The sequence below is a fragment of the Pongo pygmaeus genome, chromosome 6 (genome assembly GCF_028885625.2).
Source record: "Pongo pygmaeus isolate AG05252 chromosome 6, NHGRI_mPonPyg2-v2.0_pri, whole genome shotgun sequence".
Taxonomy (NCBI): domain Eukaryota; kingdom Metazoa; phylum Chordata; class Mammalia; order Primates; family Hominidae; genus Pongo; species Pongo pygmaeus.
Window position 1 is genome coordinate 81,869,307 of NC_072379.2, and position 16,657 is coordinate 81,885,963.

The following is a 16,657-nucleotide window of genomic DNA, read 5'->3' on the forward strand; positions in this document are numbered from 1 at the left end:
AACAAAGTATTATATTACAGACTTTTAAAAAATTTGATTTCATGCTATTTCATAGTGTTGTTTCTTAGCACCAATTCTTTCTACAATTTGGAGGATTTTTCCTTATGTTATTTAATTTACAAGCTGAAGTGTGAGGCTATCACTAATCCTATTAAGACTCTATTATAAACTTCTTTGCCTTGTTTAAATGATAAGATGACTCCAAGTTACCCAATAAGTTTAAAGTAAAGATTACGAAGGTAATCATTATTGTCAGAACGGACTAAAATAATTACCCATCTCATATCTTTGTCCCCGCTACACTTCCATGAAAATTCTCATTGTCAGTAAGATGGAAAAAGGCCAAAAAACTCCATTTCCAATATTTTCAAGAGAGCATTTTTTTTTTTACTTTGCCTCTTTTATTAAGATAAAGGTTATTTTCAGCCATAGTCCTGCAAAATGTGATTAGTAATTTTTTTTTTTTTTTTTTGAAATGGAGTCTTACTCTGTCACCCAGGCTGGAGTGCAGTGGCACAATCTTGGCTCACTGAAGCTCTGCCTCCCGGGATCACGCCATTCTCCTGCCTCAGCCTCCCGAGTAGCTGGGACTACAGGCACCCGCCACCATGCCCAGCTAATTTTTGTATTTTTAGTAGAGACGGGGTTTCACCGTGTTAGCCGTGATGGTCTCAATCTCCTGACCTTGTGATCTGCCTGCCTTGGCCTCTCAAAGTGCTGGGACTACAGGCATGAGCCACTGTGCCTGGCCTGTGATTAATAATTTTAAGAGATGTGCCTGCTTCCTTTAAATTTTATGCTTATTGAGATTCAGAAGAGGAGAAAGCCACTAGCCCATATTGTCAAGTTTCAAGCATAACTGTTTAGAACACCATAAAGGGTTAGAATTAATTTGGGGTTTCAAATACATTCACAGTACAAACCTCTGGCCAGAACATGTAGCATATTCATTATATGAGGAAACCTTGTTGGAGGTGGGACAATAGTTTTCATTCTCTTCTGTCTGAACCCTAAACTAGATCCCCAGTTCTCTAACACAACCCTGGGAGAAAGGAAGGGTCCCTCAACGTAACTGAACTGCCCCATCAGCTCTGTAGGATGGGAAGTTTGAAATAGAACTTTACGGTGGTTTAGGGCATGGCTGTTTATATTTTAGCAACGTCTGGATTACTTGGAAGGCTTCTAAAACAGAGATTGTTGGCTCCTATCCCCAGAGTTTTTGACATAGAAGGTCTGGGGTGGGGGCCAGACAGTTTGCATCTCTAATAAGCCCCAGGTAATGCTGTTGCTGCTGATCTGGGGCCACATTTTGAGAACACTGGCTTGGAAGAATTGTAAAGAAGTGGTGCATCTCCCAAACCTGGATCTGTTCACCTGCTCTAGTAATGGTGGGGACAGACTGTGGGCAGCTTTGAATGTCAGATTCAGGAGATTCCTGTAAGAGACTCAACAATGGCAATTTTACACAATTCTTGGCAGTCTTCTTATCACCTCATAAAATTTAAATTAGATATCACCTATGAAATACATCTGTGATATTTAGCCCCAGCTGGTCCTCAAATCTATGCAGTTCAGATATCCTTTGTAGTCAGGGCCCTGTCCCATCTCTCACAGGACCTGGTCTAATCCTCCTTCCTCTCCCTACCACATCCCAGTTCCCATCATCATTAACAGATAACTGCCTCTGACCCCACCGAGGAAATGGGGGACCTTCTCTTCTTTCCTCCTTCTCCCTCCACTTCCATGTAGCTAAACCTACCTGTAAGCCTTTTTTTAGTGTTACCAATATCCTGCCTCTTCTTCCTATCCTAAACCTGACATGGTCACTTGAAATAATCTTCCTCTGGTTATTTCTTTTAATTTAATTTTTATTTCAATAGCTTTTGAAGTTCAAGTCACTTTTTGTTACATGGATGAATTATATAGCGGTGAATTCTGTTTCTCCATTTTTTAAACCATACACCTTTCATTGGCTCATCTTCAGGCTGAAAATATACTTAGGTCTCTCAGAGAGTATAATAATAAAATCCTTCCTTGGCCTGGCTTTCCCTGCTAGTCGCCTCTCTATCTCCTTATGTTCACTGCCTCATGTCTGAAAGACTAGTCTATATTTTCTGTGTCTACTGTCTTCCCTTTTCACTCTGCAACCACTCACAATCTGTCTCCAGTGCTCCACTAAAATTGTTCTCCTTGAGGTCCACGTGACCCTCTTCTTGCCTTGCCATCTGTGTATTTCTTGATATCTCTGGTGTTTAACAGCCTTTATCACATTCTTTAATGAGCATCCTGTTCTCACGCCTCAGCACCTGCAGCATCAGCAGGTCCAAGATTGCATTCATAGCCTCTTCAATTCATGTTCTACTATAATTTTCACCTTTGGAATAAATGATGGATCACTGTCATATCTATATTTCTAACTCACCCTTTGCCCCGAGCTTCAGTATTACGCTGTCAATTGAATATTTGTGTCCCTCCAAAATTCGTATGTTGAAACTTGATCCCCACTGTGATAGTATTAAAAGGTGGGAACTTTAGGAGATGATTAGGTCATGAGGGCTCCACCCTCATGAATGGGATTAGTATCCTTATAAAAGAGGCTTCAAGGAGCCTGTTAGCTCCTTCTTCCATGTGAGGATGCAAGAAGAAAGCACCATCTATGAGGCAGTGAGCACTCACCAGACACCAAATCTACTGGCACCTTGATCTTGGACATATCATACTCCAGAACTGTGAGCAATAAAGACTGTTGTTTTTAAGTTACCCACTCTAAGGTGTTTTGTTATAGAACCCTGAATGGATTAAGACAAATATCTTCAATTACCTTGTGGGAATTTCCAGACACCTCAGTCTAAGCATGCCCAGACCACTGATTTCCTACCTCTAACCCAAGCCCACTCCTCCCCTTGCATGTTCTGTCTCAGTCACTGGCACCACCATTCTTCACTCAGATGCTAACGGCAGAAATATCAGAATCATCACTGACTCCGCTCTCAAATCAGGTCTGCTGGTCACTGCATCTGGTTGATTTTATTTCTCAGATTGGTGTTCTCCTCTACAAGCTCACTGCCTAAATTCTGGCTCTCACTTGGATGACCAAACCAGACTTAGAACTGGGCTTCTTGTCTCCAGGCTTAACACGATGGTGTGGAAAAGAACACAGTCTTTGGGGTCACCCAAATCTGAATGTGAATCCCAGTTTCCCCACTTATTCACTAAGAACATCAGGCAAGTTATTTAAGCTCTCTTGTGCCTATTTCCTCTTATATAAAACGGGATACTAACATCTACTCACAGGTTTATTGTGAGCATTTAATGAACTAATATATTTCAAATATTTAGCACAACGCCTAGTACACAGTATGACCTCGATAAATGTTGATCTTGGCTCCCCACACAAATTCATCTTCCATAGTATTCCAAAGCAAACTCCTTAAAATCAAATTTTGATTAATTCCCTCCTAAAATGACTTGTCACCACCTAGAAAATAAAAATAAATCATCACAATCAAGTATAGACCTATCTTTCCAGCCTCATTCCCTAAATGGATCCCAACCTTCCAGCCATTTGGATGAAAATGGCTGCTTGGACATTTGTTGACTCAGCTGCCTGGAATGCAGCCTGGTTCTCTGTTTGCCAGGTAAACCACTCCAACAAAGTTTCTGCTTCAATGTGGTCTTCCCTGACAGTGGTTAATGATGAAACTTGGTGCGGCAGGAGGTGCTGTGGGAGTAGAGGGAGGGCAATGTAATGTGTTTTAATTCCCTCTCCCTTCATGCTAACCTCATTGCGCTAGAATATGTAATGATTAGCATCCTCTTCTGAATCCTTGGCCCCTTTTATTCCATCTCCCCTTCCCATTCCCGGTGGGGTCTCAGAGCATTTTTTAGAAATCTCTATTAGTACTTATTTCACTGGAACAAATCACTCACTGCACTCTCCTTTCCTGATGTTCCTACAATTCCCCTGCCCCACATCTCTTATTCCATGATACATGCCTTTGCCTCCATCCTCAGCCTTCTCATGGGAAGCTACCTCTTCTGCCTGCATCAGTGGAATCCTAGCTCTGCCCTAACCTCACCACCTCTTCTGCCATTTCCTCAGGTAGAAGCTGTTCATTATCATGTATTCTATTTCAAGATAGTGAGAGGGTCAGCTTCTCACTTGCTCTTCAGGGCTATTTTACCGCTCCTTAGGCCTCCAGTAAAAAGTCCTATTTCTTTTAAGCTCAGGCCATCTGGCTGTATCATTCTCTACCTCTTTTGATCTCTCCTCCTAATTCACTGAGGACTTTAGTACTGTGATCACTGTTTCCTTTTCCATCCCAGTCTAGCTATTTTCTGGCCCACTCCAAAGCCCACAGCACACCAGCACCTTGACCTTTTGTGACGTCCTCATTTGCAGTGAATTCCACCCTCACTAGACTTCAGCTATACACATAACCACATCCTCGACTTTTTAAAAAAAATCACTTGGAATGATTTCAGTTGTGAAATACTAAATCCAAACATCCCACTTTCTAACAGTAATATCTTATGTTACTAATTCTCTTATTCAATTACTTCCTTCATCCTTGTTCTTTGATCTTATAGGGGCATCCAATCCTTTGCTCCCTTTACTTTCTCCTGCCTGTTTTTATTTCCTTTCTGCTCCAGCTTAGCATCCTTAGGCTATAACATCAGAGGCTTTCTTGTCCATATCTCCCAATTCCTTGCTCTACTGTCCCTCCGTCATACTCTGGTAAGGCTCCTGCCGCACATCCATCTAACTCTGCCCCTCATTCATGCCCATATTTCCACTGTTGCCCTTTCTTGGAGGAAATCAGTCCTGAAGATTGAAGCTGCTAAAACATTCTGGTTTCTGACCACAACTGGACCCACCACACTGACCAGAGTCCATCTTTCATTCCCCAATCAGCTCTTCTTATTCTCCTCTGTGATCAGCTGAAATCTGCTCCCTTCAGTAGCTCCACTTCCCACTCAGCAGAGTATTTAACCCCCTACAGCATTAAGAAGATAGCCATCACAGGAGAGTTTGCTCTGCTTTCCTTCACTAACTCTACACACGGACACACACATGATCCCATCCTTACCTGCTCTTCTGTTTCAACAGAATAGATGTTGCTGCTCAGATTTAAAATTCACTTCCCTGTCCATGCTATGAATTCATTCATGGCAACATTTTCATGGCCCTTTCTCTACCTTACACTTACAGATTTTCTATTCTCCTTGATAGGCTCTTCCACAGCAGCAACATCCTTGAGCTCTCTCTAATCTCAAGAAAAAAATAAAAAAAAGGAAAGAAAACATCTTGATTTTAATGTTTCTTGCTTTCCACTCATTCTTTAATGTATTGTAATTTTTTGTCCCATCCTCAACAAACTCCAAAGACACTACTTTTGCCATGGACACTAGTGGCTTCTGAGTTGCTAAATACGATGGACATATTCCCATCCTGATGTTTCTTCTCTGAAGTATTAGCCATTATTACTAATTGCTTTTTCTGCCTTTTAAAGGTTCTTTATTATAGAAAATTTTAAACATATTCAGAGATAGAGAGACTAATATCAATCACCTAGCTTCAATAATTAGCAATCATGACCAATGTTAGTCACCTACATTCACAAGCTCTCCCATTCCCAACTGCTTATTTTGAAGCAAATCACTAATATCATGTAATTTCTTCTGTATTTCAATATGCATCCCTAAAAGGTAACACCATTTAAAGTGATCATAACAATTATTGGCTGGGCACAGTGCCTCACACTTGTAATCCCAGCACTTTGGGAGGCCGAGGTGAGTGGATCATGAGGTCGGGAGTTCGAGACCAGCTGGCCAACATGGTGAAACCCCATCTCTACTAAAAATACAAAAATTAGCCAGTCGTAGTGGCGGGCACCTGTAATCCCAGCTTCTTGGGAGGCTAAGGCAGGAGAATTGCTTGAACTGGAAGGTGGAGGTTGCAGCAAGCCGAGATGGTGCCACTGCACTCTAGTGTGGTCAACAGAGAGAGACTCCATTTCAAAAAAAAAAAAAAATTACTAAAAATAGTACTCCATAAATATCATCAAATACACAGTTAGTATTTGCATTTCCCTGGTAGCCTTCTAAAGTTTTTCACCTGGTTGCTTGTTTGAATCAAGATCTATGTAAGATCCATATTTTAAGATCCACTGATATGTCCCAAGTTTTGTTTTGTTCTGTTTTTTTTTTTTTTCAGTACATTGTTTCCACTTCCAATTTGCCCTTGAGGAAAAATTTTTGGTTTTGTTGCAGAAACTAAATCAGTTGTCCTGCGAATATGCCAGCGGTCTGGGTTTGGCTGATTGCATCCCTGTGGTGTTATTTAATGTTTTGCATCTGTATCTTCTAAATTCAGAGATCTGGAGGATTGATAAGATTCAGATTCAATTTTGGGTGTAAGCCTACTTCAAAGGTGGTATTGTGTATTTCTGTAATTATGAAAAGGTTGTTTCTATTTTTACAATATTATCAGCAATAATCATTGCCTAGATTATGGTGTTTGCAAAATGGTGATTTTCAAATTCTGTCATTTCTTTCTTTTCTTTTTTTTTTTTTTTTTTGAGATGGAGTCTCACTCTGTCACCAGGTTGGAGTGCAGTGGCCCGATCTCGGTTCACTACAACCTCCAACTCCCTGGTTCAAGTGATTCTCCTGCCTCAGCCTCCCGAGCCTCCCTAGCAGCTGAGATTATAGGCACGCCCCACCATGCCCAGCTAATTTTCGTATTTTTAGTAAAGACAAGTATTCACTATGTTGGGCAGGATGGTCTCGATCTCCTGACCTCGTGATCCACCCGCCTCAGCCTCCCAAAGTGCTGGGATTACAGGTGTGAGCCACGGTCCCCGGCCCATTTTTTATTCCTATATTAGCTGGAATTCTGTAAAGAAAAAGTCCCCTCATCAATGATTTAGTAACCCTGAAATACAATTCATATAGAAAAGACAGACTAAATGTTTGATTCTTTCATTTACTCACTGGTTTTCAAAATAATGAGTTTGTTTACCTAGTATTCTCCATAGGTGGCCAAAGAGGTTTTTTATTTGTTTGTTTTCTTCAGTATTGTTATGAACCCATGAATCTATTACTCTTATTGGTGTTGTCTGGGCCAACAGAAGCTTACTCAACTTGGCTTCCAAGTCCTTTGACAAAAACTTTGTAGTGTTTGGTAGCATCTTTGCTTGTTACAATAAAATAATCTCCGTTTATTTTATAAATTTCCTGCTCCACGCTTAGAATCAGTAATTTCTTCTGGGATCCCTGGTTTCCTTGAGTAGAACCTGTATTTGGGGAGCACATTCTGGGCATCAGGAATGTCATTACTATTGAGTTGGTCACCATTCCTAGATCTTTTTGGTGAACAGAGCAGTGAATATGTATTCTTTTATATTGAAAGGTAATACACGCCATGAGTTCTTAGTATACTTCCCACTCAGATTCAGGATTACTACAGAATTGTTACTTAACTGCATGCATCTGTGTATCTCCTTTCAACCAAGCTGATAATCTCAGTTCTCAATGACACCAACATAGTAATTTAACTTATGTTATGATACAAATACAATGGCCTCAGGATAGCAGTAGCAATATGACAACCAGCAATATGAGTACTAGAAGTAGTTTAGATTTTTTTTTGGTAGTTTAAAAAAATCCTTAAAATAGATCCCTTTAGGAATGTATAACAAACATACAGTGTTTTAAAGTCACTTCAAATCATTCTTTCATGTAAGATTTTGCTACCAATTTGAACCACATTAAAATTGATTCATGTTACTTTAAATTTTTTAGGAATCAATTTTTAAATTTATTTCATTTTCTTTTATAACTATGTAAAGTATTTACATGGTTCCAAAATCAAATGCAAAAATAAGATATATTCAAAGAAGTCTAGCTGTTATTTTTTTCTTTTAGCTTCCTGTCTTGCTATAAGTAACTTTTTTGTTTATCCTTTCAACTTCTAAGTATATAATTATAAACAATGATAATATACTATTTGCACTTCTCTCCACTTTGCTTTACTCATTTAAAAATGTATCTTAGGGATCACTCCATAATAGTACATAGAAGTCTTCTTCATTCTTTCTTATACCTGAATAATATTACTCTCTTGGGTGGAGGTACCATACTTTTGATTCACACAGCACTGTACTGATAGAGATTTTTGAGTTGTATTCATTCTTTTGCTATTGAAATAATCTTTCAGTGAATGTCCTTCTCCATATGTCTTCTGTCTTATTTTTGCTGGTATATCTTTGGCATAGATTCCTAGAAGTGGAAATTGTTCTGTTAAAACATGTATTATTTTTAGATATTGCTAAATCCTCTTCCACAGTGTTGAGCCATTTTGCATTTCCAATGGTAATGTATGAGAACAGCTGGTTTCTTTCGGCCTCATCACAGAGTATGTTGCAAAACTTAGATTTTTGTCAATCTGATAGTTGGAAATATGTTTCTCAACTTGGTTTTAATTTTAATTTCTCTTATAAATGAGGTTGTTATCTTTTCATATAGTTAAAAGCAAATTCTGTCCTCTTGACATGGTTTTTTCCATTAATACCCATGAAGCTGCAAAGAAAATTCTAATTTGTCTTCTATTTCCTGGGTTACTTTTTCATCTCCCTTTTCTAGTTCAATTTCTCCTATTTATTTCCTAAGTATTGCTCTCCCTCCAGATTGCATGTTAGTGTTTCTTTTAAAATCCACTCCTGGGCCAAGTGTAGTGGCTCATGCCTGTAATCCCAGCACTTTGGGAGGACAAGGCGGGCAGATCATTTAAGGTTGGGAGTTCAAGACCACCCTGGACAACACGGTGAAACCCCGTCTCTACTAAAAATTCAAAAATTAGCTGGGCATGGTGGTGTGTGCTGTGGAATCCCAGCTACCAGGGAGGTTGAGGCAGGAGAATCACTTGCACCTGGGAGGCAGAGGCTGCCGTGAGCCAAGATAGTGCCACTGCACTCCGAACTGGGTGACAGAGTGAGACTATGTTTCAAAAAAAAAAGAAAAAAAACTACTCATTTGTGAAGATCACTGCTATTCTAGTGCATACATTCTGTTTGGAGGTCTCTCTCTTCTTCTGACTCACATATCAAACTGCCTAATGGAGATCTTGAAATGCCTCTCCTGGGCACCTTTAGCTCAACATATGCAAAGCTCTGCCCCAGCATGTCTTTCCCCTGCTGTTCTCCAGTGCAGTGAGTGCTACAACTCACCAGCTGCCCAGGTCATAAACCTGGGTTATCTGCTGATGAATCCCTCTCCTACCTTCCTTCTATCAAATCAATCACTAATTTCTGTGGCTTTTGTCTCTTAAATGGTTCTCAAATCCATTTCTCTCCATCTCAGACTACTGGTTTAAGTCACTGTCATTCTTTCCTAGATTACTGTGCCTTCCTTCCAAGTGGTCTCTGCTTTTCTTCTTGCTCTCAAGCATGGACAGAATTACATTTTATTTATTTTATTTTATCTTATTTTATTTTATTTTATTTTATTTTGAGATGGAGTCTGGCTCTGTCGCCCAGGCTGAAATGCAGTGGCCCAATCTCGGCTCACTGCAACCTCCGCCTGCCAGGTTCAAGTGATTCTCCTGCCTCAGCCTCCAGAGTAGCTGACTACAGGCATGTACCACCATACGTGGCTAATTTTTGTATTTTTAGTAGAAATGGGGCTTCACCATGTTGGCCAGGCTGGTCTCAAACTCCTGACCTCAAGCAATCCACCCACCTCGGCCTCCCAAAGTGCTGGGATTACAGATGTGAGCCACAGCTCCCAGCCAGAATTACCTTTAAAAACATAACATAGGGCCTTTTACCAGCTTAAAAACCTCCAATAGCTCAAAATAAAAATAAACAACCAATCAACGAACCAAACAGAAAAAAACCCCAAGTCCCAAATCATGTATTTCCATAGGTACATATGTAAGTAAGTAGATACCACCAAGCTCCAGAACATAGACATGAAACTGATAAAAGTTTACCTCTGGGGAGGGGACTGAGGTGCAGGCACTGAAGGGGATGTTGTGGATGGGGTTGGGGTTGGGGTTGGTAGAGGAGGACTGTAGCTTTATCATTATTTGAATTGTTTGAATTTTTTATAATTAGAATGTTTTCAAGTATTACCTATATATGTAAAAGTAAATAAAATGGACTTAACTAGCTCTGAGGTAGACTGAGCTCACCAGAAGGTATATGAATTCCCAATGCCAGGTTGCCTGGAAGAGGCTTTAGGGACAACTGTTTCCAGGGAATGAAAAACCATCCTCTGCCCTTATGTATTATCTGAGAATGTCAGTCAAGATATTCTTACCTTTGTGGTCCACAGTTTGACAGTCCAGTCAAATGATGATGTGACAAACAGGTGAGAAAAGTCAATTGGGCCCACTGCCATGTGGCAGTTAATTCCTGTCACTGGCCCTTGGTGACCTTCAAAGACCTCACCAATACCTGCTTTGCTGTGAGAAGAGCACACATGAGCAGAATTCCAGTGACCTCTGAAAAGCAATTATTGCTTAAAAACAAAACAAAACAAAAAAACCCTCAACTCTGCATGACTACTTCTCCATAATTTAGAACAACCATACACCACCAAAATGAAATCATTTTTACAGTTATCCTGAAAGAAATTGTTTGCAAATATGTTACCCTATTTTTGATTATTTAAAAACAATGTGGGGCAATGAAATCTTTTTAAAATACAGAATTTAATATCAATATTTATTATTTAATTCTTTTTGCGGAATTCCTCAAAGCCTATCATTGCTGATGCAGCTATTTTAGTGGAAACAAATACACTTAGGTCTCTGAAGCTTTTATATTTATAAGACTATTTTATTCTTGAGATAGCATTTTGCACATGTTCTGCTTTATCTCCTTTTGGGGAACCTATTGACTATAAAACTCCATCCATCCTTGAAGGAATAATCGTTTATTTTTTTCGAAGAAATTTCTTAAATTACGTTAACATAGCCGAAAATGTAACACTTTGTGGAAACCCTTGTCACCACAAAATAATGCACATAATTTAAATACAATATGGAGAAAATAATGTTTTCTCTTTACTGAAAACAGAAGAGAGATTTACAAATCCACTGTAAATCCCATATGGGCAGGTATCTTGTCTTTCTTGTTGCCAAGTGTCTGGCATATAGTAAGTGCTCAATAAATATTTGTTGAATAAACTAACTAAAAAAAAGAGACAAACTTATGTCTCAGTCCTTTTTTAAAACAGAAGCACATTTGAGAAATAATGATAGACATTTAAAAAATTACACACAGACATATCTTGCTTATTTAACTAAGCTGTTATTATTTGCAGCCCTCTATTATCACATAGTATTCTGCATGCAATCATATACAATTAGGAAGATGTGAGAAAACATACCAAAAATGCTATATTTAAAATATTCATGTGCATGAGGTTATAAATATGACAAATATGTAGGAATTGTAGAATCCTAATATTATGTCACTAAGAATAAAAATGAGCTCAGTTATTAAAATATTTGGGCCTCTGGAGCACCAATAAATGTCAATGTGCTTAGCAAAATTTGGAACCATGAGCAAAGTGCAGCAGCGCGTGTTCCATGTAACAGGCACTCAAAAATTATGCCCAGTGAAACTGCTAAGAGCAGTTCCACACATGATCATTTAAATTTGTTCTAATGAACCCGAGGAACTGATCTTTGAAGTGGCCCCTGGTGAGACTCCACTTGCTCTTAACAGCATCCTGAAAGGGTTTATAGGGTGCAAAATGAGGACCTTGTTTAATTTATGGAAGTGGATTTGCACCTTCTCTATGTTAGGTGAAAAATAGCAATCCCCTGCTTCTCCCCCATAGACCTATATGACCCATTTAGAATGACTACAAAGCCAATGCCTGCTACGTTACAATTTTACTAAGGTCTGTATTTTATATTTCAGATGGATGGACCAATGAAAGCAAAATTAAGCTTGTTGTAAAAAGATTTGTGGTGTGTGCCATAGGGACCCTTTAGAACCAAAGTGCATATTCTGATAGTGCTTAGAAAGTACAATAGCCACAGAACAAGAATGTTCATCGTGTAAAATGTTATTCACTTTATAGCAATGAAACAAATCTGGAAATTATCAATGAATATATTCTATAGCCTTCGTAGATAATTAAGGACCTAGGTAAAACCATGGGTTAAGTCAACTGAACCTATGCCCTGTTGATTCTAATACACATATAGATAAAGCTGTGACTCCAGGTCTGGCCTACTATACTCTCTATGCCTCTCATGCCACTTAAGACATTCTACTCATGTTCCAGATATTTGTGTATTTATCTTTCTCACTGCCATCAGTTTTTTTGAAGAGAGAAACCAGGTTTACATGACGTCTGCAGGCCTTGCAGCACCTAACAATGCACTTTGCTCAAAGTAGGCACACAACAAATATATTTATGAATGAATAACTTTATCAAATCTTTTTATGCTTTGATAAAGCTTTAATGTGTGGTTTTAGCCAGGTTTTATGAAGGAGGATCATTGGGAATGGACTGTGAGGCATATCTTCCTAAGTCATCTTTGAATCATGTGAGGGGACAAATACTGCTTGTTTCTATGTGCAGAACAGCAGTGACATAACAGCTTGTATAGTTTGAATGGAAAAAGTCACATAGCTGAGCCATGGATGCTTGTCATTTCTATAAATCACAAAAACACAGGGATATGAGCTTGGAACAATTTGTGGTTCTTCATTAAATCTTAATAGCCTGGGATGAGTGCAAGAGATGAAAAAAAATCAATGGAATAAGAACTACTAAAGTAAAAGACAAATTAAGCACCAGTGTGAACACAGCGACCCTTTCAAAAGACATGAGGCCACCTGTTAAGTTTTGCATGCAATTTTACAATCTAGTCCAAACTATTGGATTCCACTTTATACTGACAACTCTTTTCCAGGGGCATTGTGAATCTCTCAGTTAAGGTAGAGTTCTTATCACCTGGGAACTGCATGGTGGTTTGTGTGACTCACTCTGTTCTGACCCCTCTGACTGGGAGGAAGGCTTTTAAGGCACTTCTCTAGATTGCATGGATTACATTATATATCATTTCTTTATCACCAATATATATTTTTAGCTTCTCATTTACTATGTCCTAGGTACTGTGTAGGAAATCAAAGATGAAATGGAAATAATGTAGTAAGAGAAAAATGGCAGATGAATGAATAAACTAAAATACAATTAATGCTATTATAGAAGCATAAGAAAAATATATGAAATTGTCAATTTGACAGCCTATAGTCCTATCCCACTTATTCTACTTTAATTTTCTTCATAGCACTTACCATCCTAAACTATATATTTATTTGCTTACTAGTATTTTACCCTCAACTAGAATATGAACTCTAGGTCTGTCTTGTTCTTTAATGTATCCTTTTGATGATGCCTGGCACATGGTAGGTTCTTAGCAAATATTCCTTGGAAGAGTGAATGAATAAAAGAATTGAAAATTCTATGGGACTTAAAGGTGGGAGTGGTTTTCTTTGCCCAAGAGTCAGAAAATGTTTCACATGGAATGATCTGTGTGCTGGCTCTTGAATGATGAGGAGGAATTAACCAGGCCAAAAAGGGAGAAATGCTAGAGCTGGTAAAAGAAGTTGAATATACAAACTCATTGAGGCATGGAGGGATAAGAAATATTTGGGGATTGTTATCTCTGATGGGCACATGGCTAGACCCTGAAGGTATGCGGAGATGCTGGGAAGGTGCAAGTGATCTGTTATGATAGGCTCAGAAGCTTGAGCTTTTTTCCCTCAAGGCAGTGTGAACCACCACAGTCTTATGAACAGCTAATGACCAGAGCAGGTGTAGCTCTTTAAGATAATGAAGACTTGAAGTTGTGCTTTCCATTTTTCCAGAGATGCTTTCTCATAATGCAAGGTGGTTAAAATCCAGAATGTGATAACAGACTTTTGGAAATGAAGAACATGTCATCAGTAAGGAAACAGAAAAATCACCTTCCATGACGACAAGCTGTGTAGACTGTGCCTTCCTCACTGCCAACCACGAAGTTATTGACGTCTCCCATTGGGAAAGCCATTCCGGTAACAGCGACAGGCTTGGACTTATTGTACACCAGCTCCATGCTCTCCTACCAAAACACGGTGTGGTTACACTTCCATCTGTCAACTCCTTGCCATGCCAAAGATAGCACGGAAAAATCATTTGGCTAAATCATCTGTTTGCTTTTCACACAGCATTACAAAAGACCCCGGCTGTGCCAGAAACCATGCTTTACTGCCCCTGACATTCATGCTTCTGTGGATCTCTGGTTTCAGGCCGGCTGGATTTCATCAGCATGTGCTGCTGCTTCTTAAGTCAGGCAGAGATGACAGGTGAGAATTTTGAAACTAATGGTGCAGAAACTAAAGATAATACTGTAATGGTTACACTTGTCAGCTCCAGGCTTTAATAAAACACCCAATACCCTTGTATTTACAAACATTTTCAAAATCAATTGTTTGTGAGAATACACATGTATTAATATCAGATGTACTAAGCAAATTTGTCAAAGCAGGAGTATGTGTCCTCCATGGACTAAAACCAGAAAGTTGTCACTCAGGTCATAAAAACCAGATTTCAACAGGGACTAGATTTCGTGCAGGGCAGCCATTGGGTGAATAGGCTATAAGCCTGAAAAGAACAATATTTAAATACATCTTTAAAATAGCAAATGGGAGTCGTTATTTTATAATATGATTTTTTAAAATTGAAAATTAAAGATTCCTAATCTTAAAAGATATACTGCTGAAGTAAGTTTAATGACAGAAAAGAATAATCAATTATAACTAACATCCCTGAGTATTTCTGTCTATTTACATCAAATAGCCTATTTTGTGCGTGTGAAATAATTTTTAAAAAATCATTCTGAGGTATCATATCATTACAGTTGCTTGAGAGTTTAGTCTTTCTTGTGCAAATAAACGATTTCAGCCAAGAAGTCCATTAAATTGAAAGTGCAAGCTAACAGTCTAAGCAGCACAGACCGATTCTGATCCTGTGATGTGTTCAAAGTTTGTGATATCCACACACAGGGTGCACATCACCAACTGGGATAAAGGAGAGGATGCTGTGACTATGTCATACAGATAACTGGATCATCCAATGATCTGCTCCATCACTAAAATTAGTAGCAAGGAAGGAAAGTCCCTTTACCCATTTGGGAGAGAGAAAGACCAGGACAACTGTTGGATGCCCCTATTCCTCACTGCCATCCATGGAAGCCATGCCACGAAATCCTCCATCTTTGTATAGACACAGGAGTCTGTGAGCATGGTAAAACTAATACAAATGGACTTAGAGCCACCATATGACTGGTTTTAACCTAAATAAATATGTGTAATGAGCAAAATGGGCAAATAAAAATTCATAAATAGAGGGCTTGCTCTTATGTCTGTTTATAATCTTCAGGTTTTTAAAAGAAAACAAAACATTGCTGAGAATTTTAAGACAAAGTCATAAAATACCAATCCCTCCAGCCCTCTGTAATGTTAACGATCAGCAAAAATAGAGGAACTTCAATTGTAAGCAGCTTATTAGCACTCTCTCCTTTTTCTCCCTAAAATTATTTTTAAAAAACTTAGTATTCTTTACATCCGTATTTTGTGGAGGCTTAGAGGAGGTTGGTTCTTCACAGTTTCCATATTTCCTTTTGTGTGTGTGCATGTGTGTGTGTATAATAATAATTATTATTATTTTTTGAAGAGACAAAGTCTCACTCTGTCACCCAGACTGGAATGCAGTGGTGTGATAATAGTTCACTGAAAACTCAAACTCCTGGGCTCAAGCAATCCTCCTGCCTGAGCCTCCCAAGCAACATGGACTACAGACATATGCTAGCACATCCAGCTAATTTTTTAAGTTTTAGTAGAAAAAGGGTCTTGCTCTGTTGACTAGGCTGATCTTGAACTCCTAGGCTTAAATGATTCTCCCACCTCAGCCTCCCAAAGTGCTGGGATTACAGGTGTAAGCCACCGTGCCCTGTCTCCTTATGTATATTTTGAAACTTTAACTTCTTCTAAAATCGTGTGACAGATATTCTAGGGTTTTTATCCTGGGAAAGAATATGGGAATGTTAACATTGAGAATTATCTCCTAGATATCGTTTTGCAGTTTTCTTCATGTTTCCTTACATTTTTGTCAAAGGCTATAACAATGACTTCTTCTCTGTTGTTTTTGGTTGGAGGATAGTGAATACTGTTTTTTCACACAAAGAAATATGGAAAAAGCATGTGTGTATGTGTTCATGTGTGTATGCATATGTCTTGTGTGTTTGTCTACATACACATATCTTGCAAGTTGCATTTAGTCGACTCCCTTTGACAGCCCCTCCCACTTCTATTCCTTTGTTTGGTTCCCATTGTTGCAATCAGTATTGGTTTGCAGACTTTGGAATTTTTTCATTTTTGACTTCTCATTTACTGAGCAAGGAATGACAGGAGCCATACTAACAAACATTCCAAAGGGGAAAACAGATGGTTTCTTCATACACAAAGACTGTTGTCTAGGCTACAGATACAAGCAAGGGCTTGGATTTCTGTTTTGCTGGGTTACCTTCCCTCCAATGAAAGTACCCATAAGAGATTGCTCTGCTGAGCTCCAACCTCATTTGCATCTG

The 16,657-nt window shown here is 38.8% G+C and overlaps 1 protein-coding gene across 2 annotated transcripts in view; it reads right to left on the minus strand.

Annotated features, from left to right (window-relative positions):
- The window catches only part of DYNC1I1 (dynein cytoplasmic 1 intermediate chain 1), a 316,684-nt gene that overhangs the window by 48,679 nt on the left and 251,348 nt on the right, over positions 1–16,657 (minus strand). For both annotated transcript variants that reach the window (XM_054496029.2, XM_054496027.2), the window contains 2 exons: positions 13,998–14,131; positions 10,324–10,468 (listed from right to left, as the gene is read on the minus strand). In XM_054496029.2, coding sequence (XP_054352004.1) covers positions 10,324–10,468; positions 13,998–14,131 — 279 coding nt within the window. The remainder of the gene's footprint in view (positions 1–10,323; positions 10,469–13,997; positions 14,132–16,657) is intronic.